General features: G+C 54.2%; 2 protein-coding genes across 5 annotated transcripts in view; one reads left to right on the forward strand and one right to left on the reverse strand.

Moving 5' to 3' along the window:
• Positions 1 to 2,288: 2,288 nt before the first annotated feature.
• On the forward strand, positions 2,289 to 4,882 carry Tnfrsf18 (TNF receptor superfamily member 18). Its single transcript, XM_047530455.1, has 5 exons — positions 2,289 to 2,658; positions 3,365 to 3,481; positions 3,946 to 4,033; positions 4,158 to 4,360; positions 4,431 to 4,882. The coding sequence occupies exons 1-5, from the start codon at positions 2,289 to 2,291 to the stop codon at positions 4,547 to 4,549; spliced, it is 897 nt and encodes a 298-aa protein (XP_047386411.1). The 3' UTR covers positions 4,550 to 4,882.
• A 2,855-nt stretch (positions 4,883 to 7,737) lies between these two features.
• The window catches only part of Ttll10 (tubulin tyrosine ligase like 10), a 27,284-nt gene continuing 10,630 nt past the window's right edge, over positions 7,738 to 24,391 (reverse strand). For 3 of the 4 annotated variants that reach the window (XM_047526549.1, XM_047526540.1, XM_047526532.1), the window contains 2 exons: positions 10,718 to 10,834; positions 7,738 to 10,404 (listed from right to left, as the gene is read on the reverse strand). In XM_047526549.1, the coding sequence (XP_047382505.1) occupies positions 9,493 to 10,404; positions 10,718 to 10,834 (1,029 nt within the window). In that variant the 3' untranslated portion in view covers positions 7,738 to 9,492. The remainder of the gene's footprint in view (positions 10,405 to 10,717; positions 10,835 to 24,391) is intronic. The other variant, XM_047526558.1, reaches the window with a different exon arrangement.

Consider the following 24,391-nt stretch of genomic DNA (forward strand, 5'->3'; position numbering starts at 1 on the left):
GTCAGCAGTCCTGGCTAGCTCAGTCCCCTTCACTGGACTCTGTAGCAAGCAGGACAGCCCTGCAGGTTGCCCCGCCTGCGCCCTGGATTCTGGTCACCTTATCTTTGCTCTGTGCTGTTGCTAGGCTCACTCTCCATCCCCCTTGCCCTGAAAACCCCCAGGTTCTCCCTGCAGGTCCTGTCTAGACCCCGGCCTGGCTGTCCTGCCACGTCCTCCTGTAGGGCCCAGGCCCTGGCCCGGGCACCACCGCCTTCTGCCCTAGAAGCCACTCTACCAGGAGTGTCACACCTCTGTCAGCCCCTTCGGGACAAAGTAGGGACTTACTGGGCCTTGGCCAGGGCCCCCTGCTGCTGTGAACACACACCACTGTCCTCGGAAGCACGGGGGTCTGCTCGTGAAATACAGACAGAGCAAGCTGGCAGGACCCACCTCTCCTTCGCCACCCAACGGCAAAGAACGCCAGGAGGGCCCTCAGAGTGGGTCCGACAGGAAGGCGGCTGGAGCACCGGCGTCTGCTGACCTCCCCCACCCCAACCGCATCCTTTGATTTCCAGTCTCTGCGGCTGTCACCGGGGCACTGGGTCTCCGAGGCACTGGGTCTCCGAGAAGGAGCCTCCATTCAGAGCCTACCCCTCTGAGCTCACCTGACACCAGGGCCACATCCTCCATAGGACCCTCCAGGGGACACTGCACTTGCTGCTCGCAGCCTGCCAGCAGGTCAAGGCATTGTCCGCCCCACCCTGCAAGGAGGCTCCTCCTCTCCAGGAGCAAGTCGAGGGGCTCCTGGTGTGGACGGACAGCACTGTTGTAGAGATGCCCTGTGTCCAGAGACCACCAGGTACTGTGTGCTCACCGTGATTGGGGGGACCCTGTGCTCAAGTGGACCTGCCTGACCTCTTACATCTTTAAGATGGGTGGGAGCAAGGTCCAGTCTGCACTGGCCCTCCATCAATACGTTCATCTAGGGTCTAGGTAGGGGCTGGTGGAGTCCATTCAGTTGCAGGACTCAGACCCACCCAGGCTGAGCACAGATCTCTGGGCTCTTCACACAAGGGGTTCACCGCTCTGGGTGGCCTGAGCCCCAGCACCCAGAGACCAGAGTGGGAGAGGGCAGGACAGGCACTGTGTCTCCAAGAAGGCCATACTTGGGCATCCTTGGTAGGTGCCAGGGCCCAAGGCAGGGCCACCTGCACAGGTCCAGTTCTGACCAGTTCCAGTCTGGCTCTCTCTGCTCTCATTCTCTGGAGCCACCTTCTGTTTTGCTGTTTTGAGTGGAACCCAAAACAGTGCTAGGCAAGCACTCTACCACTGAGCTACCTCTTCAATTCTTTTATTATATTTACCCCACATCTCCAATCCTTTTGTTTTATTTACATGGTGCTGGGATCAAACCCAGTGCCCCACACACGGCAGGCAAGCACTCTACCACTGAACCACATCCCCAGCACTTCATTTATTTTATTTTGAGACACTGGCTCACTAAGTTGCTGAGACTGGCCTCCAATTTGAGGTCCTCCTCTTCAGCCTCCTAAGTCATTGGGATTATAAGTGTGCACCACCTTGCCTGGCTTGGAGTCCCTTTCATTCACGAATCCAGGCATCCTGGAGGGAGTAGACGGTGAGCCTCGGGTCTCCACCTCAAGCAAGACTTCTCTCAGCCTGTAGGGTTTCTAAACCCTGCCTCTACCAGCAAGCCTCCCTGAATTGCTCAGTCTTTTTAGCCCCCAGGTGAGACTTGTCACAAGGAAAGTTGGTGGTAATGTCCAGGAATGCTGGGGTGGGTCTGGGCAGGAGGTTTAGGGAGGTGACTGCCCACAGGATGTAGGCAGGTCCAGGACACCTGATCAGAAGCCCCTTTGAGACCTGCAGCCACTAGCTGTCAGAGGCTGCAGAAGCAGGAAGGACCAGAGTTGAGTAGTTGGGTCTCCCTGTTCTCAAGTCTCAAGCTGTGTAAGCTCGCTGGGGTGGGAGAGGCAAAGGGGATCCCCTGGAGGTTTTATTTTTATTTTTTTAAGGTTTTTAGTTGATGGACCTTTATTTATATGCGGTGCTGAGGATCAAACCCAGTGCCTCACACATGCTAGGAGAGTGCTCTACCACTGAGCCACAGCCCCAGCCCCCCCTGGAGGTTTTAAGCCACAGGGAAGGGTACCCACACAGCCGCAGCCCACAAGCCGTGAATGGGGGTACCCTTTGCATGTCCAACGCAGCTGGGCTGGGTGGACTGAACGGGCGGGGCTTGTTCTAGCTCCCTAGGTAGCTTCCCAGGCGCCCCAGCAGTGGGGCCCATGCTGCGGTCCTTTGGGGGTCTGGAGAGTTCATGGAAGGCTTCCTCCCACCCTCTCTGGGGGGCCTTTAAGAGCCCTGCCGGGACACCACCCGGAAGCGGGAGGTGGGGAGGCGCTGGCGGCATCAAGGAGGCGGTAACGGGGCGGGGGCGGGGCGTGTCCGAGCCGGTCGGGCCTCCTAAAATCCGCGGAGCAGGACCGCTGAGGGGTGCGATGGGCCCGCGGGCATCCCTGTGCGGGGTCGTGCTGCTCTGCGCCCTGGGTCTGGGTCTGAGTCCCACGGGAGGGCAGCGCTGCGGTCCTGGCCACTCGCTGCAAGGGACTGGGACAGACACGCGCTGCTGCCGCTCCTGTGCCCCGGGTAAAACGGGTAAGATGCTGCGCGGGAAGTGGGATGGACGGAGACGCTCCCTGCTGGGGAGCGCAGACCCCGCTGCTGTGGCCCAGGAGGCTCCAGGGCCCTGGGCTCCCCGGGATCTCACAGGGAGGCCGAGGCTTCTAGCTGAGCCCAGTGACCTGAGGTCAGGGAACAGGGCCAGGGGCCCTGAGCGGGAGGAAGCCCGAGTAGGGCCTGGGGTGATAGGGAAGGAGGGCTTCCCTGGCTCCTGCTGGGCAGCCGGAACTTGGCTGTCACCCAGGCCACTTCCTGCCCAGCTTGGGATCCTGGCACCCCCTTCCTGCCTGTCTGCTGCTCCTGGTGTGCCACAGCGGGCGAAGGGCAGTGCCAGGATGAAGACTGCGGGAAAACACCCCAGAGCTTCACCCGCCAGGCCTGGGGTGGGGAGGGGCAGCTCTGAGTTGCCCACATCTCTAAGGCTGGTGGGTAGTGATGCAGGCAGTCCTTGGGGCGCGGAGGGGAGAGTGCAGGATGGGAAGGAGGGTGTGGGCCCTCAGGGAGCCCCAGGTGACTTTCCGTCCAGTGGGGACCTGTTAAGTCACACCCACTGTCAACCACTGTGTGCTGAGGCGCTGGCCACCTGGGAGGTGGAGACCAAGTTGAACAAAGGGCAGGCTCCTGGCTGGCAAGGGGAGGAGACTCCAGCTGGATGCTGAGCGGCTGGCTCACCCCCACCCAGATGAGAAGAACTGTTTTGACTGTGTGTGTGTCCAGCCCGAATTCCACTGCGGGGACCCTGGATGCCAGACCTGTAAACGCCACCCCTGCCCTCCAGGTCAGGGGGCAGTGCCTGAAGGTGAGTTCCTGGGAGGCCGCTGCTGGCTATGTGGGGCAGAACCAGAGCTCACAGGAGTGTGGCATCAGCGTGCTGTCTGCTGGGCGTCCTCCGGGCGGAGGACCAGGACATCCTCTGTTTCGTGGCCAGAGCGCCTGCCCTCCTATCCTGGGCCTGTCCTGCTCGCACCCTCAGGGCTGGCTCTGAGGGCTGTGGGGGTGTCCGGGAGCTGTTGGGATTCCAGCCCCTCACTCTGTGGCCCAGGTCCTGCAGCCTGCTCTGTGCATCTGCACAGGGAGAGATGGAGAGCACCAACTCTGGAACGGGCACACATGGGCGCTGATTATCCAGGACCCTGGTCCTGCGGGCATTAGAGGCCTCTGGAGAATTGAGGACATGTGGTCAGACCCCAGTGGACCCTTCCACTAGCCTAACTCCTCACCAGCCCCAGCACTCCTTGCAGTCTGGCAACTGTCTGTCCCTAGGGAATTTCAAGTTTGGCTTCAAATGTGTGGACTGTGCTGTGGGGACCTTCTCCCGTGGCCAGGAGGGCCGCTGCAGACCTTGGACAGAGTGAGTACTGAGTGGGATCTTGGCCAAGCGGCTCCAAGGGATCCTCTTCTGGCCCTCCCACCGAGACCCCGTGACCCCTACACCAAGAGCACCAAGGCTGACCACGTCTGTGTCCCTGTCCCAGCTGTGACCAGTTTGGGTTTCTCACTATGTTCCGTGGTAACAAAACTCACAATGCTGTGTGCATCCTGGGGCCTCTGCCTGCCGAGCCACGTGGCCAGCTGATCATCCTCCTCCTGGCCGTGGCTACCTGCATCCTCATGCTGACCACAGCCCAGCTCAGCCTGCACATTTGGCAGCTGAGGAGGAAGCACATGTGGCCTCGAGGTCAGTTGTGTCCTGGGGGAGGGGAGAGGGTGCAGGGCCCAGGCTGCCTGCTGACTACGACCCCCCACAGAGACCCAGCCACTCCTGGAGGTGCCGCCACCGGCAGAGGATGCCTGCAGCTGCCAGTTCCCTGAGGAGGAGCGGGGGGAGCGGCTGGAGAAGGGCGAGCTGGGGGACCAGTGGGTGTGAGCTGACCGTCCTCGGAGCCGAGCCCGAGCCAGCCCTCCCAGGAGCTTGCCCAGGCTGAGACTGAAGCGGGCTCTGCTGTCTGTCTGCTCTGGGCCCGGCCCTGCTCCCCTCGACGGTGGAAGTGGGTTAGGGTGGTGACAGTAACAGGTTCCCCAGACTATGCAGAAGGGTGGTGGCCATGGCTGACCCTGTGGGAGAGACAGGCAGCCATGACTGCCTTCTTCCCTGGCCAGCCCTGCTGGTGGGGGGGAAATCTGTGGTCCCTCCATGGGTGTGCAGTGATCAGCAGGGGACCTGGCTGAAGGTGGTTTTCAATAAACACTTGTCCAGTGACCTGAGTGGATGTGTACTGGGGATGGGAAGGAGGGCAGGGAGCCCAGGGCCGGGCTTTGAGGCACTTGGTCCCCACTCCTGGTTCCTTTCTCAGGGTTCAAAGGGAAGGGGCACAGCCAAGGCCTGTCCTGGGAGCTCCCAGCTGGGGGCGGGAGTGCATGTCAGGGACCACAGGGCTCAGGGGGTTTCCTGGAGGAGGGGTTCCATATTGGACACCTGCCCTCTTGGTCCTTAGCCAAACCACCTCCCTCCCCCTGCTTGTCTGGCCCACACTGAGGCGCCATGTCCTAGACCTGTGGTCTCTGGGACACCATCCCTCTTGGAGCCAGTGGAGACTGGTTTCTGCACTTCCCAGCACCTGACTTGCTTTACTGTGTCCCACATCCAGGGACCCAGGACTTGGTCAATTTCCACGCCAGCACTTCTGATGTGGGGGCAGCCTCCAAGTGGCTTGCTTTGACCCTGGCCCTCTCTCCTCTCCTTGGATCCCTCTGTCTAGGACATGGCACTGTGGTCCCACCCTGCAGAGCACCTTCCCAGCCTTCTGGCAGCCCCAGCTGCAGCTGCCACTGGAGAGATCTGATAGGGATGTCTTGGCATGGCTGTCCTGGGAGTGGCAGGCCAGTGGGGACCAGTCTTAGCGGCACCCTCAGGGCATCTGCATACCCAACGTTCCCTGGGCTCCATCTGCCCTCAGTGGCCCCGCCCACAGCAGAGAGAGGAGAGCTGACCTGCAGCCTGGGGTGTCAGCCCCCCAGCACACAGGCTCCTGAAGGCCAAGGCATGCCTCCTCTGGTGGGGTGGATGACAACAGGACCCAGAACGTGAAGAGCCCAGGGACACCTGGGGACGTGCTGGACAGCAGACAGCGGTCACCTACGTCTGGTCACCCATTTATGATGACACTACATCAGCATTCTTACCAGTACCTTCTCTGTGCTCTGGGAGCTGCCGGGAGCCCACCCTTACCCCTGGACAGGGGGTGAGGCAGAGCAGGCAATGTCAGCTCTTGGGCCAGCAAGGCCTGGGCGGCTGGAAGGGGCGCTGGGGGGCGTCTGGGGCTCACAGCACCCCTGCAGGTCCCGCGTGAACCCCGCCCTCACTCCCCTCAGGACGCCTTGGGGGCGTCCCCAGAAAGCACCGAGGTGCGCCAATGTTACGCGGGGCTGACTCAGCTGGAAATTCCTGGGGGGCGGCCCCATGGGGGGGACGGGGCCAAACGTCAGCACGGGGGCGCGCGGCTGGCGGCTGACGCAGAGCGGGAGGGGGATTCCGCACCCAGAGGCGGGGCTTGGGTGCGCCGGGCTCCGGCGGTCTCCGCGCTCCCTGGGCAGGCGCCGCCCCCGCGGCCCCCGTCCCGCGCGGGCCCACCCGCGTGCGACCCACGAAGCGGGGCGGAGCCCGCCGGCTGCCGCAGACCCTCTCTCCTGAAGGCCTGCGCAGGGCAGGGGCCGGGCGTGGGTGTGGGCCAGAGCCCGGGCTGCCTGGAGGCGCACGGGAGACCCGGGTGCTGGAGCGCGAGGAGGGGCCGCGGCCGAAAGGCTGGTGCTGGGAGACCCCGCCCGGCAGAGGCCAGCAGCCCGCGAGGCTTGCTGGAGTCGGGCAGCCCTGCTCCCCGCAGAGCCCGGCCCAGGCCACCCCTCCCACAGGAGGCGCTCCAGCTCTTCCGGAAAACCGCAGCGCCCCTTCCTCAACTCTCCCCAGCCGCCCCCAGTAGGCGGATTTTGTTCAGCCTCAGATAAGGCCCCAGAGGCCATCTCCGTTCCCAGAAGTGCTTCCGGCCACAGCGGGTGCCTGCCAGCCCAGCTCCACCCACTCACCTGGCTGAAAGAGACCCTCCCTTCACTGAAATCTGCATTCAGGCCGGTAGGACCTCAACCCAAGGATGGGACCCCTTCCCAGTTGGAGAGATTTTAAGGCGAAGGTGGGGAAAGGACCTCCTCCTAGACAGCAGGCCACCAGCCCTTGTCCTCAGATCAAGCCTCGGGACTCAGGACAACTGGAGGGCTCTTAGAGGCAGGTGGGCGCTGTCCCTGGACTGGGCCATCTTCCTGTCCCCTCCTCCCTACTAGGCTGAGCTCTGAGGACAGAGGGCTCACTGTGAGGCTCTGCCCCTCAGCCAGCTGCTAACCCCCCCTCGGGAAGTAGCTGTTTGGGGTGGGCAGGAAGGCAGACACCCACCATCACCTCATTTTTCCAGGATGCTCCAGGATTTGGGGTGCTTTCCAGAAATGTCTATTCAGGACAAGGACTGCTCTGGCCTTTCCCTGCCCACCACTGGATCTTTCCAAGGGGAAGGGGCTGGAGGTGGGTATGCAGGCAGCCTCAACAGATCTTTGTGTGGCCGATCTTTTGTCTGTGCGCCCTGTGAAGGTCTGCCTTGGCCAGCCCTTGCAGGCTGCTGGGGTGGGGGACTGACTCAGAGCTGGGGTACAACTGATCCCCATACCTTCTGCTGGTAGAGGACACTGAATTCCCTGCCCACCACCGGGACCCCAGGATTTAGCCCTGGAAGAGAGGCAGAGGGAAAGGGAGTGGGAGAGGGAGAAAGGGAGAAAGGATGAGGGAGGAAGAGGAGTGGGTGGGAGGGTCACCCACTGCAACAGTCCGTGAGCCCTGCACCTGCCCGGGCTGCCCGCTCAGCCCTCCCATCACTAGAACACGGAGGACCTCATACCTGCCAGACTGCCAGGGCTCAGTGTTCTGCAGCCCACTGCCTGGGACCCCACGCAGTCTTGGGCTTGAGGGTACCTCAAAGACTGCATGTGGGCTGAGGGGCTGGTGAGGCCCGGGCTGGGGGTGGGATGTGGCTGTCATCCCTGCAGGATAAATGAGCAGCAGGGACTCTCAGGAAATGTTCTTTATTCATTGACATTTGGGCTCTCAGGCCTGAGAGATAAAATTATGGCTTTTGGGGGCTGGACAGGGCTGGGAAGGGGCTCCATCAGGAACAGGGTAGGCCGCTGCCTGTGAGCACTTCTCAGAGTGGGCCTAATGCAGGCTCATGTCCCCAAGGCAGCAGGGGAGCACCTCCCGGAGGGCTCTGTCACCTCTGCTGCCATGAGGGCCCTGAACCTGAGGCTACAGGCCCACAGTGGCAAGGGAGGATCCCAGCAGCGTTCTGTAACAGTACTGAGGCCACCACGGGACAGATCCCTGGCCTGGGCTGGGCACTGGATGGGTGAGAAGCCTATGGGGCACCGAGGCTCCAGGGGTGTTGATGACAAGAGCAGAGGAGGAGCAAGAGGTGACCCTAAGGTGATATGACTGTGCAGCAGCCAGGAGCTACAGAAATGTGGCTTCAAAGGGTCTTTGCCCCTCTCTGGCCTTGGTGGGCTCTAGAGGTGGGCCCTCTCACAGGAACACCTGTGTGCTGCTTGCCTAGCAGGTGGGACTCAGACTGGGCCACAGCAGCAGGATGACTGGACTTGGGAAAGGGTTAGACAGAGCACCCAAGATGGGGCAGGTGGATGGGAGAGTCGTGGTGTGGGCTGCCTGCAGGCTTACCCAGGGTCTCCACAACCAGTGGCTCTCTGATGGGGAGGGGTGTTTCACTTTACCTCTTTGAGCCCCTGTTTCTGTGTCCCTGGCTGCCTACTGCACCAGTCCCTGTGTATGCTGGCCAGAAACCGTGGTGGACAGGGCCCTCTAGTGGTGCCATGACATTGCATCCCCAAAACGGGACTGCCCTGCCTGAAGCTGTGGGGAGCCAGCACCCCAAGACAGGTTCTCTGGTCCCCTCAGGTGCTCCCATGGCTCCAGTGCAGAGCAGGGACAAGGCCACCACCCTCACTGGGGTGGAGCTGGGGCCACTGTTGGACAAGGGAAGGTCAGCAGTGGGGCAGCTCAGGACTTGTCCCCTGGCCATGACCACTTGGAGTGGGGGCAGAACATGCAGGTGTGTGTGCAGGCCCTGCAGGGCCCATGGAGAGGGGAGCCTCCTACACCATAAGGTGCCGGCTTGGCCACTGTGTGGAGGGCCTGGACACCTCAGAGGCCCAGAGTGCCTGACTTCTCTCCTCAAACCCCAGACCCACAGGATTGCTGGGGCCTGGCCAGTGCTGCCCACATCCTTCTGGGACAACTACCAACAGCCCTGTGCCCCTCACCCCAAGGTCCTGGGCCTCTGTGGGACAGGGGGCTGTGGGGCTGTGGAGAGTGCTCTTGCCCGGTGTCCAAAGTCCAGATAAACTCTGCACTGGGCAGGGTGGGGGCAAGCCCGCGGGCAGCCCCAGGGAGCAATCCAGAGGGGTTCTGAAGGGTCCATGGCCGTCCAGACCTTTCCTGGGGAAACCTCATAGTGGTGGATCCCAGTGCCAGGCTGGAGCTGGGGTCGTGGAGGCTGAGGGCTGCAGGAGGGTCCTGGGGGGTGAGGGGCACCGGGCCCTGGGTAGGAGACCAGGAGCCGGTGCGCCGCGCCTTGAGGGAGGACAGGCCAGCACTGCCAGGGCCTTTCCACAGCTCCCACCTCGCCCTAAGGGCGGCCACAAGTGGGGGCTGGTGGGGCCGAGGGGAGGACCTGCGTGAGTCGCCCTGGTGGGCTGGCTCGCGGGGCCGGGGCGGCGGCCGCCAGACCCGCTGCGGAGGCCGCGTTTGTCACAAAGTAGCCTTTATAGGTCCCCAGAGGGCGCGGCCGCGCGGGGCCGCCGGGCGCCGGTGCCGAGCTCTAGGACCCGCGGTGGCTCGCGCTCCTCCGCTGCTGGCGCTCCTCCTCGGGCGGCTCCGGGGAGGGCTCGCGCGCCGGGTCCCCGCCGTCCCCGCGCGGCCGCTCGGGGTCGGGGGCCGCGGGCTCCTCGCCTTGGGCGCCGGAGGAGCTCGCGCCGAGGCCGGGCGGCCGGGGCCGGCGCGGGGCGGAGAGGGGCCGGCCGGGCGCGCCCCGGGGAGGCGCGGGCCTGCGCGCGCCCGGCCTGTCGGTGGCGCGCGGCGCGGGGGGCGCGGAGGACGCCGCCTCGGAGACGGGCCGGGGCGGCGGCGGCCGGCGCGGGAAGGCGCGCGAGCCCCCCAGGCGCGGCCACAGGTCCGCCTCGCCGTTGTGCAGGAGCACGAAGCGGCGCTGCGACAGCAGGGGCAGCATCCTCTGGCTGCGCAAGCTCTTCTGGAAGGTCTCGAGCGCCAGGTCTGGTGGAGGGGCGGGAGGAGTGGAGCCTTGGCGGGCGGGAAGGAGGGCCTAGGCCGGCCGTCCCAGCACCCGCCTGGGGTTCTGGGGGCAGCGGGGTGGGAGAGGGGCCGCTAGAGGTGGGACACAGGTCGGGGTGAGGTGTGGGCGACATCACCGTAGCGGGGAGGTTGGGGCACGGTGCAGGCCTTGGGGCTGCTGGAGAGCTAGATTTGTGGGGCCTGAACTTGGGAGAGAGTCGGATGCAACACAGGACTGGGCCGCAGGGGGTGGGTTCCAGATGTTGTGGGGTTGGGGATGCCCGGGGCTCACCCAAGGTCTCGATGACCACTCCAGGGATGACCTCCTTCAGGACCTCACAGTTGGTGTGCAGGGCAGGGTTGGAATTCATTTCCAGCAGCCACACCTGGGCAGGACACTGATGAACATTCCAGCCCACCCTCTCACCTGCCCACTCACAGGCCACTGAGCCAGCAGGAGGCTGGGGCCCTGGTTCCCATGAATCTGAGGGACCCTGTCCTGGGTTGCCCTGAGGAGGGGGTATAGATCTGCCCCAGCTGCAGTAGGAGCTGAGCCTTATGGACACACCACCCTGAGGCTGGGAACAGGCAGGGTGGGCTGCAGAGTCCACCCCTGGACCTGCTTGTGTGGGCAGGGTGTTCAGATGGGTTGTGCCTCCATGCACCCGCCTATCAAACCTCATCCACTCAGGACAGCACCTTGAAGTTCTCATCAATCAGGAAGTCACAGCCGATGAGGTCGAAGTACCCCAGCTTACACTCCAGCTTTGACTTGACTGCCAGGAAGCAGTGGGTCATGATCTGCTGCATCCGCTTCTGTGAGAAGAGCAGAGGGAGGGAGCACAGGCTTCCCCTGTGGGCCCATGACCGCTCTCCAGCTGAGCTGTCTGCACACTCCCACCGGTACCACACCTGCTCAGCCTCTCTTCTGAGTCCTGGACTCGGCCAGAAACTCACTCAACAAACCCATGGAGCTCCTACAGGTGCTGCGTATGAAGAGTGAAGGGAACAGGAATTCTGTCCTGGAACAGCTCACTCGCAGCAGGACAGACCACAAACGGGATGTGTAAGATCTTGGCACGCGTGGAGGGCTCTAGGATGGGTTGTGGCTCAGTGGTAGAGCGCTTGTCCAGCATGTGTGAGGCACTAGGTTCGACTGTCAGCACCGCTTAAAAAAAATAACATATTGTGTCCATCTATGGCTAAAAATATTTTTAAAAAATGGAGAGCTTTGTAGCGTTCAGATTTGCCCTCATTAGTTTCATTTCCTGTTTCCTAGCTCAGTGGTAGCCTTGGAAAATATGTTCCATTACTCGATATAGTGGAACAGATTGTATTTACAAAGAATTGCAATGATTTGTTTTCATAAGTCTGCTGGTCTTCGGAAGACCTCACTTGAAAGGACCCAAGGACAGCATGAGGGGATGCCTCACCAAACAACATCAGCAAAAGGAGCAATCACAGAAGGGAGGCAGGCAGTTCTGGAATAGACAAGTAGAAATCCCACTGCTGCTGGGTGTGGTGCATGCACCTGCAGCTCAGCCACACCGGAGGCCATGAGGTGGAGGCCAGCCTATGTAACTTGGAGAGACCCTGTCTCAAAAAAAAAAAAAAAAGTTTTTTTTTTTTTTTTTTTTTTTTTTTAAATTAGCCAGTTTGAGTGAAAGAAAGAACAATGAAAAACAAATATGCCTTGGAAACCTGGGTGTGCAACGCCATCAAGCAGACACATGTGCGGTGGGAGTCCCAGAAGGAGAGGAGAGAAAGGAGCAGAAGGAATATTTGAAGAAGTAACAAGCTGGGCACAGTGGTCATGCCTGTCATCCCAGGGACTCAGGAGGCTGAGGCAGGAGGATGGCAAGTTTGAGGTCAGCCTGGGCTACCAAGCCAGACCCTGTCTCAAAATGAAAAAATAGAAAGGGCTGGGGGTGTAACTCAATGGTAAAGTGCCCCTGGGTTCGATGTAAAAAAAAAAAAAAAAGTAAATCCTACCTTATTGATAATTATACAATGGGTTAAAATTTCAAATTAAAAGAGTTGGCAGAATGCATTTTTAAAAAAACTGCAGTAATTGTCTATAAGAGACTCACTTTATATTCAAAGACAAAGATTAGTTGAAATTAACCAACCCAAAGCAAGGTCCAACTGATCATGGACTGAAACCTCTAAAACTGTAAGCCAAAAGAAGGCTGAGTTATCTGTTTTAGAAACAGAAAGCTGACTAATACACTTTGAATCAAAACCAGAAAAAGACAAGAAAACTATAGACCAATATTGCTGATGAGCATAAACACAAAATTCTCAATAAATATTTGCAAACAAAACCTAGTAGCATATTTAAATGATTATATCCCATTATTGAGTGGGATTCACCCACCAGAAATGCAAGACTATTTCAGCCCATGAAGGCTAACAGTGCAGTACTGAGTGAAGGGAAATAACACCGGAGCATCTCAGTGGTGCAGGAAAAGCAACTGGCACCATTCAACAGCACCCATGCAGCAAATCAGGGGAGGAAGGAACTCAGCCTGATCAGGGAGCCGGGGAAAACCCATAGAACCCCTCAGGAGCAAGACAGGTACCTCTTCAGGTCAATGGAGTACCAGGCAAGAAAAGATATAAAATTCATCCAGATTTGAAAGAAAGAATAAGACTATCTCCATTATCAGGTGACATGACTATATATATATATATCAATTCTAAAAATCCACATACAAAATTAGAGCTCATGAATTCAGCAAAGTCGCAGCATACAAAATCGATATGCACAGTTTTGGATTTTGACAATCCAAAGAAGAAATTAAGACAATAATTCCATTCACAATGTCATCCAAAAGAACAATATCATATTTATGAAGGAGGTGGAAGTCTTGTGCACTGAAAGGTGAAACATTGCTAAGACTAATGTAGAAAGACATTCCAAGTTCATGGATTGGAAGGCTAAATTATTGTTCCCATGTCAGTGCTCCCCAAAGTGATCTATCGATTCAATGTAATCCCTATTACAACTTCAATGGATCCCCCTTCCCAGGAATGGAAAAGGAATCCTTAAATTCATATGAAATTGCAAGCGACCCCAGGAAAGCCAAAACAATCTTGAAAAGACCAACACGGAAAGGTTCACACGTCCTGATTTCAAGACTAACAGCAAAGCTGCCATGACTGGAAAGTGTGGTGCTGGCCTCGCGACAGCCACGCGTGGGCATCAACAGAGCCAAGTCCAGAAGGAAACCCGTGTTCAGCCGGCCAGTTGGCTTTCAATGTGTGCAAGACCATTCAGGGGGGAGGGACCTCTGCTCAGTACAGAGTGCTGGGATGACTGGAGAGCTACATGCCAGCTGAGGAGGCGGGATCCTTACCTCACCCAGCGCCCAACAATCAGTGACCTACATGTACAAGGTGAATAGTATTACCTTTAGAGGAAAACAAAAAATTTGACAATTTCTTGTTTATTGTGGTTTTTTAGGATCAAACACAGCACCTCGTGTGTGCTAGGCAAGTGCTCTACCACTGAGTTGCGCCCAAACCGAGAAATAGGTTTTTGGATATGACACCAAAAACATGAATAGCCATAAGAAAAAATTGATAAATTGGGTTCCATCAAAATTAAAAACTTTTGGCCAGGCATTGAGGTGCACACCTGTAATCCAGCAATTCAGGGGACTGAGGCAGAAGAATCCCGTTTGGAACCAGCTTCTGCAACTTAGTGAGACTCTGTCTCAAAACAAAAGTAATTATAAAAAGGTCTGGGAATGTCACTCAGCAGTATAGTGCCCCTGGGTTCAATCCTCAGTACCACAATAAATATTTAAAAAATAAAAGCCTTGGGACTTTTATTTAGTGTAACCCAGTGGTAGAGTGTGCGCTTGGCATGTTCAATTCCCAGCACCAAACAAAGCAAAAACTAAAAGCTTTTATGATCAAGGACATTATCAAGAAAGTGAGGACAATAGAATGAGAGAAAATTGCAGGTCATGTACCTGACAAAGTTCTGGTATTCAGAACATCTAAAGAACAATAGAGAAAACTGACTGCCGACCGCCAGTGGAGCACCAGCTGCCTGCTGTCGCCTGGAAGTTCACTGTTAGAGTACCTGCAGGTTTGATTACACGTGGCTGCCGCCATTTTGAGACAACAGCCAGGTCCCGTAGGACCCCTGGCCAAACTGACTGAGCCCCGTCTCCAGGATCCCTCAGCCCGACCGTCCACTCCCTGCCTCTGGGGCCCTCACATCGACTGCTCCCTGCCGCCAGGACCCCCAGACCAACTGACTGCGCCCTATCACGGGGACCCCAGACTGACTGATTGCACCCGGCCTCCAGGATCCCACAATCACACCAAACACACCCGACCTCCAGGACCCCTGCGCCTGACCAACCGCATCCCGCCTCCAGGACCTCCTGCTGACCACGGCCACACCCTGAGCTGCAGGTCCCCATTTGCCAACACATTTGGAAGCCAGAGCAGCCATCTTGGATAATCCTGGAAGCCGTAGCTCCGATCTTTAGGTGGCGCAAAACCCATCCTGAGACGCCTGCTGGAGACTTGAAGCTCATTGTCAGGTACCTCTCCTGCATCAGGCTACTGAACACTGGGAGGTTTCATTTCTATATGACTGTTAGAGTGTAGATTTTCTTTTTTCTCCTTATTGAAAAAATTTAAGTTTTTATTTCTTTACTTTTCTTGCTCTCTTTTCCTTTTGTTTACCTGTTCCCTCAGAGTCTCTTTCTCCCTTTTTTGCATGCTAACATCCAATTTCTTTTGATTACACTCTCACCCTTTCTATTATCTAGAACTTCTGTATATTCTTTTCTTATCCTATTAACAGCCACATTCTACATCCCTCTGCATCCTCTTTGTCCTCCATTACAAACTGCAGACCTTATTGCAAACCTGTTTGTTTTACTGAAGATAATATTTGAACTCATTCTGTTTATTATGACAATTTTGTTATTGTCCTCATAGGGGCTATTTGGTCTAGGGTTGTATAGTGTCTGAATTGGGCATGGCTAATATTGATCTCCCCTTAAAGAAAGTGTTTTGGAAACCTATAGGGCCACTATAAGCCTACAGGGGGAAATCTGCAATACCCCAGATCTGCACTGCTAGAGGGGAAGATACATGAACAACATGAAAAAATAAGGGAAGAAAATGATCCAAACAAATCTAGATTCCAATGTTAGAAGAAATGTCATAAAAGGACTTCAGATTGTACATGATTAAGATGATTCGTGAAGCAAAGGATGAGATAAGAGAGCAAATGCAATGATTGATAATACCAATAAGCTGAAAGAGCACCTGCAGGAAGCAAAAGATCATTTCAACAAAGAGATAGAGATTCTCAAAAAAAAACCAAACAGAAATCCTTGAATTGAAGGAAACAATAAACCAAATAAAAACTCAATGGAAAGCATCACCAAAAGACTAGACCACTTGGAAGACAGAACCTCAGACAATGAAGACAAAATATTTAATCTTGAAAATAAAGTTGCCCAAACAGAGAAGATGGTAAGAAATCATGAACAGAATCTCCAAGAACTATGGGACGTCATGAAAAGACCAAATTTAAGAATTATTGGGATTGAGGAAGGCACAGAGATACAAACCAAAGGAATGAACAACCTATTCAATGAAAGAATATCAGAAAATTTCCCAAACCTGAAGAATGAAATGGAAAATCAAATACAAGAGGCTTACAGAACACCAAATGCACAGAATCACAACAGATCCGCACCAAGGCACATTATAATGAAAATGCCTAACATTCAAAATAAAGATAGGATTTTGAAGGCCGCGAGAGAAAAGCATCAGATTACATATAGGGGGAGACCAATACAGATAGCAGCCAACTTCTCAACCCAAACTCTAAGGCTAGAAGGGCCTGGAACAACGTATTTCAAGCTCTGAAAGAACATGGTTGCCAACAAGAATCCTATACCCAGCAAAACTAACCTTCAGTTTTGAAGATGAAATAAAATCCTTCCATGATAAACAAAAGTTAAAAGAATTTACAAATAGAAAGCCTGTGTTACAGAATGTTCTCAACAAAATATTCCATGAGGAGGAAATGAAAAGCAACAATGGAAGTCAGCAAAGGGAGGAACTACCTTAGAGAAAAACCACTCAAAGGAGAAACCAAGCCAAGTTAAAAACCAAAAATAAGCCAAATGACTGGGAATACAAATCATATCTCAATAATAACCCTGAATGTTAATGGCCTAAATTCATCAATCAAAAGACATAGACTGGCAGAATGGATTAAGAAGAAAGACCCAACGATATGCTGCCTGCGAGAGACTCATCTCATAGAAAAAGACATCCACAGACTAAAGGTGAAAGGATGGGAAAAAACCTACCACGCACATGGATTCAGTAAAAAAGCAGGGGTTTCCATCCTTACATCAGATAAAGTGGACTTCAAGTCAAAGTTAGTCAGAAGGGATAAAGAAGGACATTTCATACTGCTTAAGGGAACCGTAAATCAGGAAGACATAACAATCACAAATATTTATGCACCAAAAAAATGGCGCATCCCTGTACATCAAACAAATCCTTCTCAATTTCAGGAATCACATAGACCACAAAACAATAATTCTGGGTGACTTTAACGCACTGCTGTCACCACTAGATAGATCTTCCAAACAAAAACCAACCAAAGAAACCATAGAACTCAATAACCCAATTAATAACCTAGACTTAGTAGACACATATAGAATATTCCATTCATCAACGAGCAGATTCACTTTCTTCTCAGCAGCACATGGAACCTTCTTGAAAATAGACCACATGTTATGCAACAAAGCAGCCCTTAGGAAATGCAGAAAAATAGAGACACTGCCTTGTGTTCTATCAGATCATAATGGACTGAGAGTAGAAATCAATGACAAAATAAAAAAGAAAAGTTACTCCAACACCTGGAGACTAAATAATATGCTATTGAATGAAACATGGATAACAGAAAACATCAGGGAGGAGATAAAAAAATTCTTAGAGGTCAATGAGAATGACGATACAATATATCAAAATCTGTGGGACACTATGGAAGTGGTACTAAGAGGAAAATTCATTGCATGGAGCTCATTCCAGAAAAGAATGAAAAGTCAACAACTAAATGACCTAACATTACAGCTCAAAGCCCCAGAAAGAGAAGAACAGAATAACAGCAAAAGTAGTAGAAGACAGGAAATCATTAAAATCAGAGCTGAAATCAATGAAATTGAAACAAAAGAAAGAATTCAAAAAATTGACAAAACAAAAAGTTGGTTCTTTGAGAAAGTAAACAAAATAGACAAACCCTTAGCCACACTAACAAAGAGAAGGAGAGAGAAAACTCAGATTACTAAAATTCGTGATGAAAAAGGAAATATCACCACTGAGATGCAGAACATAATATGAAGCTACTTTGAAAATCTGTATTCCAGGGCTGGGGATATAGCTCAGTTGGTAGAGTGCTTGCCTTGCAAGCACAAGGCCCTGAGTTCGATCCCCAGCACTGCAAAAAAAAAAAAAAAAAAAAAATCTGTATTCCAACAAAATAGAAACTACCAAAGACATTGACAAATTTCTAGAGACATATGCTCCTCCCAAACTGAACCAGGAGGACATACACAATTTAAACAGATCAATATCAAGCAATGAAATAGAAGAAGCCATTAAAAATCTACCGTCCAAGAAAAGCCCAGCACCAGATGGATTCTCAGCCGAGTTCTACAAGACCTTCAAAGAAGAACTCATTCCAATACTTCTCAAAGTATTCCAGGAAATAGAAAAGGAGGGAACCCAACCAAACTCATTCTATGAAGCTAATATCACCCTCAGACCCAAACCAGGCAAAGACACATCAAGGAAAGAAAATTTTAGACCAATATCCTTGATGAATCTAGATGCAAAAATCCTTAACAAAATATTGGCAAACCATATCCAAAAACATATTAAGAAAATTGGGCACCACGATCAAGTGGGGTTCATCCCTGGAATGCAAGGATGGTTCAACATCTGTAAATCAATAAACATAATCCATCATGTCAATAGACTTAAGGATAAGAATCACATGGTTATTTCAATTGACGCAGAAAAAGCGTTCGACAAAATACAACCCCTTCATGCTCAAAACACTAGAAAAAATAGGGATAGTAGGAACATACCTGAACATTGTAAAGGCTATTTATGCTAAGCCGAAGGCCAACATCATTCTTAATGGAGAAAAACTGAAACCATTCCCTTTAAAAACAGGAACAAGACAGGGATGTCCTCTTTCACAACTTCTATTCAACATTGTCCTCGAAACTCTAGCCGGAGCAATTAGGCAGACCAAAGAAATTAAAGGGATACAAATAGGAAAAGAGGAACTTAAGCTGTCACTATTTGCTGATGACATGATTCTATATTTAGAGGATCCAAAAACCTCCTCCAGAAAACTTCTAGACCTCATCAATGAATTCAGCAAAATAGCAGGCTATATAATCAACACACATAAATCTGAACCATTTTTATACGCAAGCAACGAAACAGCTGAAAGGGAAATGAGGAAAACAACTCCATTTGCAATAGCCTCAAAAAAAATAAAATACTTGGTAATCAATCTAACCAAAGAGGTAAAAGATCTCTACAATGAAAACTACAAAACATTGAAGAAAGAAATTGAGGAAGACCTTAGAAAATGGAAAGATCTCCCATGTTCTTGGATAGGCAGAATTAATAGAGTCAAAATGGCCATACTACCAAAAGTGCTACACAGATTCAATGCAATTCCAATTAAAATCCCAATGATGTACCTCACAGAAATAGAGCAAGCAATCATGAAATTCATCTGGAAGAATAAGAAACCCAGAATAGCTAAAGCAATCTTTAGCAGGAAGAATGAAACAGGGGGTATTGCAATACCAGAACTTCAACTATACTACAAAGCAATAGTAACAAAAATGGCATGGTATTGGTACCAAAATAGACAGGTAGATCAATGGTACAGAATAGAGGACACGGACACAAACCCAAATAAATACAATTTTCTCATACTAGACAAAGGTGCCAAAAATATGCAATGGAGAAAAGATAGCCTCTTCAACAAATGGTGCTGGGAAAACTGGAAATCCATATGCAACAGAATGAAACTAAACCCCTATCTCTCACCCTGCCCCAAAATCAACGCACAATGGATCAAGGACCTTGAAATCAGACCAGAGACCCTGCAATATGGAAGAAAAAGTAGGTCCAAATCTTCACCTTGTTGGCTTAGGATCAGACTTCCTTATCAGGACTCCCATAGCACAAGAAATAAAAGTAAGAATCAATAACTGGGATAGATTCAAACTAAATAGCTTTCTCTCAGCAAAGGAAACTATCAGCAATGCAAAGAAAGAGCCTACAGAGTGGGAGAAAATCTTTGCCACTCATAGTTCAGATAGAGCAATAATCTCCAGAATCTATAAAGAACTCAAAAAACTCTACACCAAGAATACAAATAACCCAATCAACAAATGGGCTAAGGATATGAACAGACACTTCACAGAAGAAGATCTATAAGCAATCAACAAACATATGAAAAAATGTTCACCATCTTTTAGTAATAAGAGAAATGCAAATCAAAACTACCCTAAGATTCCATCTCACCCCAATTAGAATGGCGATTATCAAGAACACAAGCAACAACAGGTGTTGGCGAGGATGTGGGGAGAAAGGTACACTCATACATTGCTGGTGGGGCTGCAAATTGGTGCAGCCACTCTGGAAAGCAGTGTGGAGATTCCTCAGAAAACTTGGAATGGACCCACCATTTGACCCAGCTATCCCACTCCTCGGCCTATACCCAAAGGACTTAAAATCAGCATACTACAGTGACACAACCATATTACTCAGCCAGAAAGAATGATAATATTATGGCATTTGCAAGCAAATGGATGAAATTGGAGAATACCATGCTAAGTGTGATAAGCCAATCTCAAAAAACCAAAGGACAAATGATCTCGCTGGTAAGCGGATGATGACACATAATGGGGGGTGGGAGGGGGGCAAGAATGGAGGAAGGAGGGACTGTATAGAGGGAAAACAGAGGTGGGAGGGATGGGGGGGAAGGAAGAAATAACAGAATGAATCAAACACCATCACCCTATGTAGTTGTATGGTTACACAAATGGTGTGCTGTTACTCCATGTGCAACCAAAGAAACAAGATGTATCCCATTTGTTTACAATAAAAATAAATTAAAAAAAAAAAAAAAGAAAAATAGAGACTGGACAGAGACTCCAAAGACATTTCCCTGGAGCAGGCGGCTGGTCAGTACCAGAGGATGCTCAGCGTCATTGTCACTAGGGAAATGTAAGCCACCCACCATCATGAGATGCCACCACCATCACCAACTGCACAACTGTTAAAAACAGAAAGAAAAATACAAGTCTGGAGAGGATGCAGAAACTGGAGCCTCCCAAGCTATTGCCAGAAACAGACAACACTGTGGTCAAAATGGGACTGTCCCCCAAGGTCAAAGTGTCACGCGTGAACCCACAGCTCCCTCCCAGAGTATTCTAAAGAGCGTGTGTTCAGAAATACGAGCAATGGCTCAGAGTTAGAGTACAGGTGACCTGAGGCTCAGGGACAGTGGTGGTCCACCCCTGATGGAATTCATAGGAGGAGTAAACGCAGGGGGCATGCCCACAAAGGGTGACGCAGGAGTCCTACTGCAGGACACCCAAGGGGAGGTCACACACACGTCCCACTGCGGGACATCAGGAGGCCACAAACACATCCCACTGCGGGACACCCAAGGGGAGGTCACACATGTCCCACTGCGGGACACCCAGGGGGAGGTCACACAAAGTCCCACTGTAGGACACCCAGGAGGAGGTCACACACACGTCCCACTGCGGGACATCAGGAGGCCACAAACACATCCCACTGCGGGACACCCAAGGGGAGGTCACACACACGTCCCACTGCGGGACATCAGGAGGCCACAAACACATCCCACTGCGGGACACCCAAGGGGAGGTCACACATGTCCCACTGCGGGACACACAAGGGGAGGTCACACACACGTCCTACTGCGGGACACACAGGAGGAGGTCACACACGTCCCACTGTGGGACACCCAGGGGGAGGTCACACACACGTCCCACTGCGGGACATCAGGAGGCCACAAACACATCCCACTGCGGGACACCCAAGGGGAGGTCACACATGTCCCACTGCAGGACACCCAGGGGGAGGTCACACAAAGTCCCACTGCGGGACACACAGGAGGAGGTCACACACGTCCCACTGCGGGACACACAGGAGGAGGTCACACACGTCCCACTGCGGGACACACAGGAGGAGGTCACCCACACGTCCCACTGCGGGACACACAGGAGGAGGTCACACAAAGTCCCACTGCGGGACACACAGGAGGAGGTCACACACGTCCCACTGCGGGACACACAGGAGGAGGTCACACAAAGTCCCACTGCGGGACACACAGGAGGAGGTCACACACACGTCCCACTGCGGGACACACAGGGGGAGGTCACCCACACGTCCCACTGCGGGACACCCAGGGGGAGGTCACACAGAGTCACACTGCGGGACACACAGGAGGAGGTCACACACACGTCCCACTGCGGGACACACAGGGGGAGGTCACACAAAGTCCCACTGCGGGACACACAGGAGGAGGTCACACACACGTCCCACTGCGGGACACACGGGGAGGTCACACACACGTCCCACTGCGGGACACACAGGGGGAGGTCACACACGTCCCACTGTGGGACACACAGGGGGAGGTCACACAAAGTCCCACTGCGGGACACACAGGAGGAGGTCACACATGTCCCACTGCGGGACACACAGGAGGAGGTCACACACACGTCCCACTGCGGGACACAAGGGGAGGTCACACACACGTCCCACTGCGGGACACCCAGGGGGAGGTCACACAAAGTCACACTGCGGGACACACAGGAGGAGGTCACACATGTCCCACTGCGGGACACACAGGAGGAGGTCACACACGTCCCACTGCGGGACACACAGGAGGAGGTCACACAAAGTCCCACTGCGGGACACACAGGAGGAGGTCACACATGTCCAACTGCGGGACACACAGGAGGAGGTCACACAAAGTCCCACTGCGGGACACACAGGAGGAGGTCACACAAAGTCCCACTGCGGGACACACAGGAGGAGGTCACATGTGTCCCACTGCGGGACACCCAGGGGGAGGTCACACAAAGTCACACTGCGGGACACACAGGAGGAGGTCACACATGTCCCACTGCGGGACACACAGGAGGAGGTCACACACACGTCCCACTGCGGGACACCCAGGGGGAGGTCACCCACACGTCCCACTGCGGGACACCCAGGGGGAGGTCACACAAAGTCACACTGCGGGACACACAGGAGGAGGTCACACACACGTCCCACTGCGGGACACACAGGGGGAGGTCACACAAAGTCCCACTGCGGGACACACAAGAGGAGGTCACACACACGTCCCACTGTGGGACACACAGGAGGAGGTCACACACGTCCCACTGCGGGACACCCAGGGGGAGGTCACACATGTCCCACTGCGGGACACACAGGAGGAGGTCACACACGTCCCACTGCGGGACACACAGGAGGAGGTCACACAAAGTCCCACTGCGGGACACACAGGAGGAGGTCACACACGTCCCACTGCGGGACACACAGGAGGAGGTCACACAAAGTCCCACTGCGGGACACACAGGAGGAGGTCACACACACGTCCCACTGCGGGACACACAGGGGGAGGTCACCCACACGTCCCACTGCGGGACACCCAGGGGGAGGTCACACAAAGTCACACTGCGGGACACCCAGGGGGAGGTCACACATGTCCCACTGCGGGACACACAGGAGGAGGTCACACAAAGTCACACTGCGGGACACACAGGAGGAGGTCACACACACGTCCCACTGCGGGACACACAGGGGGAGGTCACACAAAGTCCCACTGCGGGACACACAGGAGGAGGTCACACACACGTCCCACTGCGGGACACACGGGGAGGTCACACACACGTCCCACTGCGGGACACACAGGAGGAGGTCACACATGTCCCACTGCGGGACACACAGGAGGAGGTCACACACGTCCCACTGTGGGACACACAGGGGGAGGTCACACAAAGTCCCACTGCGGGACACACAGGAGGAGGTCACACATGTCCCACTGCGGGACACACAGGAGGAGGTCACACACACGTCCCACTGCGGGACACACGGGGAGGTCACACACACGTCCCACTGCGGGACACCCAGGGGGAGGTCACACAAAGTCACACTGCGGGACACACAGGAGGAGGTCACACATGTCCCACTGCGGGACACACAGGAGGAGGTCACACACGTCCCACTGCGGGACACACAGGAGGAGGTCACACACACGTCCCACTGCGGGACACACAGGAGGAGGTCACACAAAGTCCCACTGCGGGACACACAGGGGGAGGTCACACACACGTCCCACTGCGGGACACCCAGGGGGAGGTCACACAAAGTCACACTGCGGGACACACAGGAGGAGGTCACACAAAGTCCCACTGCGGGACACACAGGAGGAGGTCACACACACGTCCCACTGCGGGACACACAGGGGGAGGTCACCCACACGTCCCACTGCGGGACACCCAGGGGGAGGTCACACAGAGTCACACTGCGGGACACACAGGAGGAGGTCACACACACGTCCCACTGCGGGACACACAGGGGGAGGTCACACAAAGTCCCACTGCGGGACACACAGGAGGAGGTCACACACACGTCCCACTGCGGGACACACGGGGAGGTCACACACACGTCCCACTGCGGGACACACAGGGGGAGGTCACACACGTCCCACTGTGGGACACACAGGGGGAGGTCACACAAAGTCCCACTGCGGGACACACAGGAGGAGGTCACACATGTCCCACTGCGGGACACACAGGAGGAGGTCACACACACGTCCCACTGCGGGACACACGGGGAGGTCACACACACGTCCCACTGCGGGACACCCAGGGGGAGGTCACACAAAGTCACACTGCGGGACACACAGGAGGAGGTCACACATGTCCCACTGCGGGACACACAGGAGGAGGTCACACACGTCCCACTGCGGGACACACAGGAGGAGGTCACACAAAGTCCCACTGCGGGACACACAGGAGGAGGTCACACATGTCCAACTGCGGGACACACAGGAGGAGGTCACACAAAGTCCCACTGCGGGACACACAGGAGGAGGTCACACAAAGTCCCACTGCGGGACACACAGGAGGAGGTCACATGTGTCCCACTGCGGGACACCCAGGGGGAGGTCACACAAAGTCACACTGCGGGACACACAGGAGGAGGTCACACATGTCCCACTGCGGGACACACAGGAGGAGG

The sequence above is a fragment of the Sciurus carolinensis genome, chromosome 1 (assembly GCF_902686445.1).
Source record: "Sciurus carolinensis chromosome 1, mSciCar1.2, whole genome shotgun sequence".
Taxonomy (NCBI): domain Eukaryota; kingdom Metazoa; phylum Chordata; class Mammalia; order Rodentia; family Sciuridae; genus Sciurus; species Sciurus carolinensis.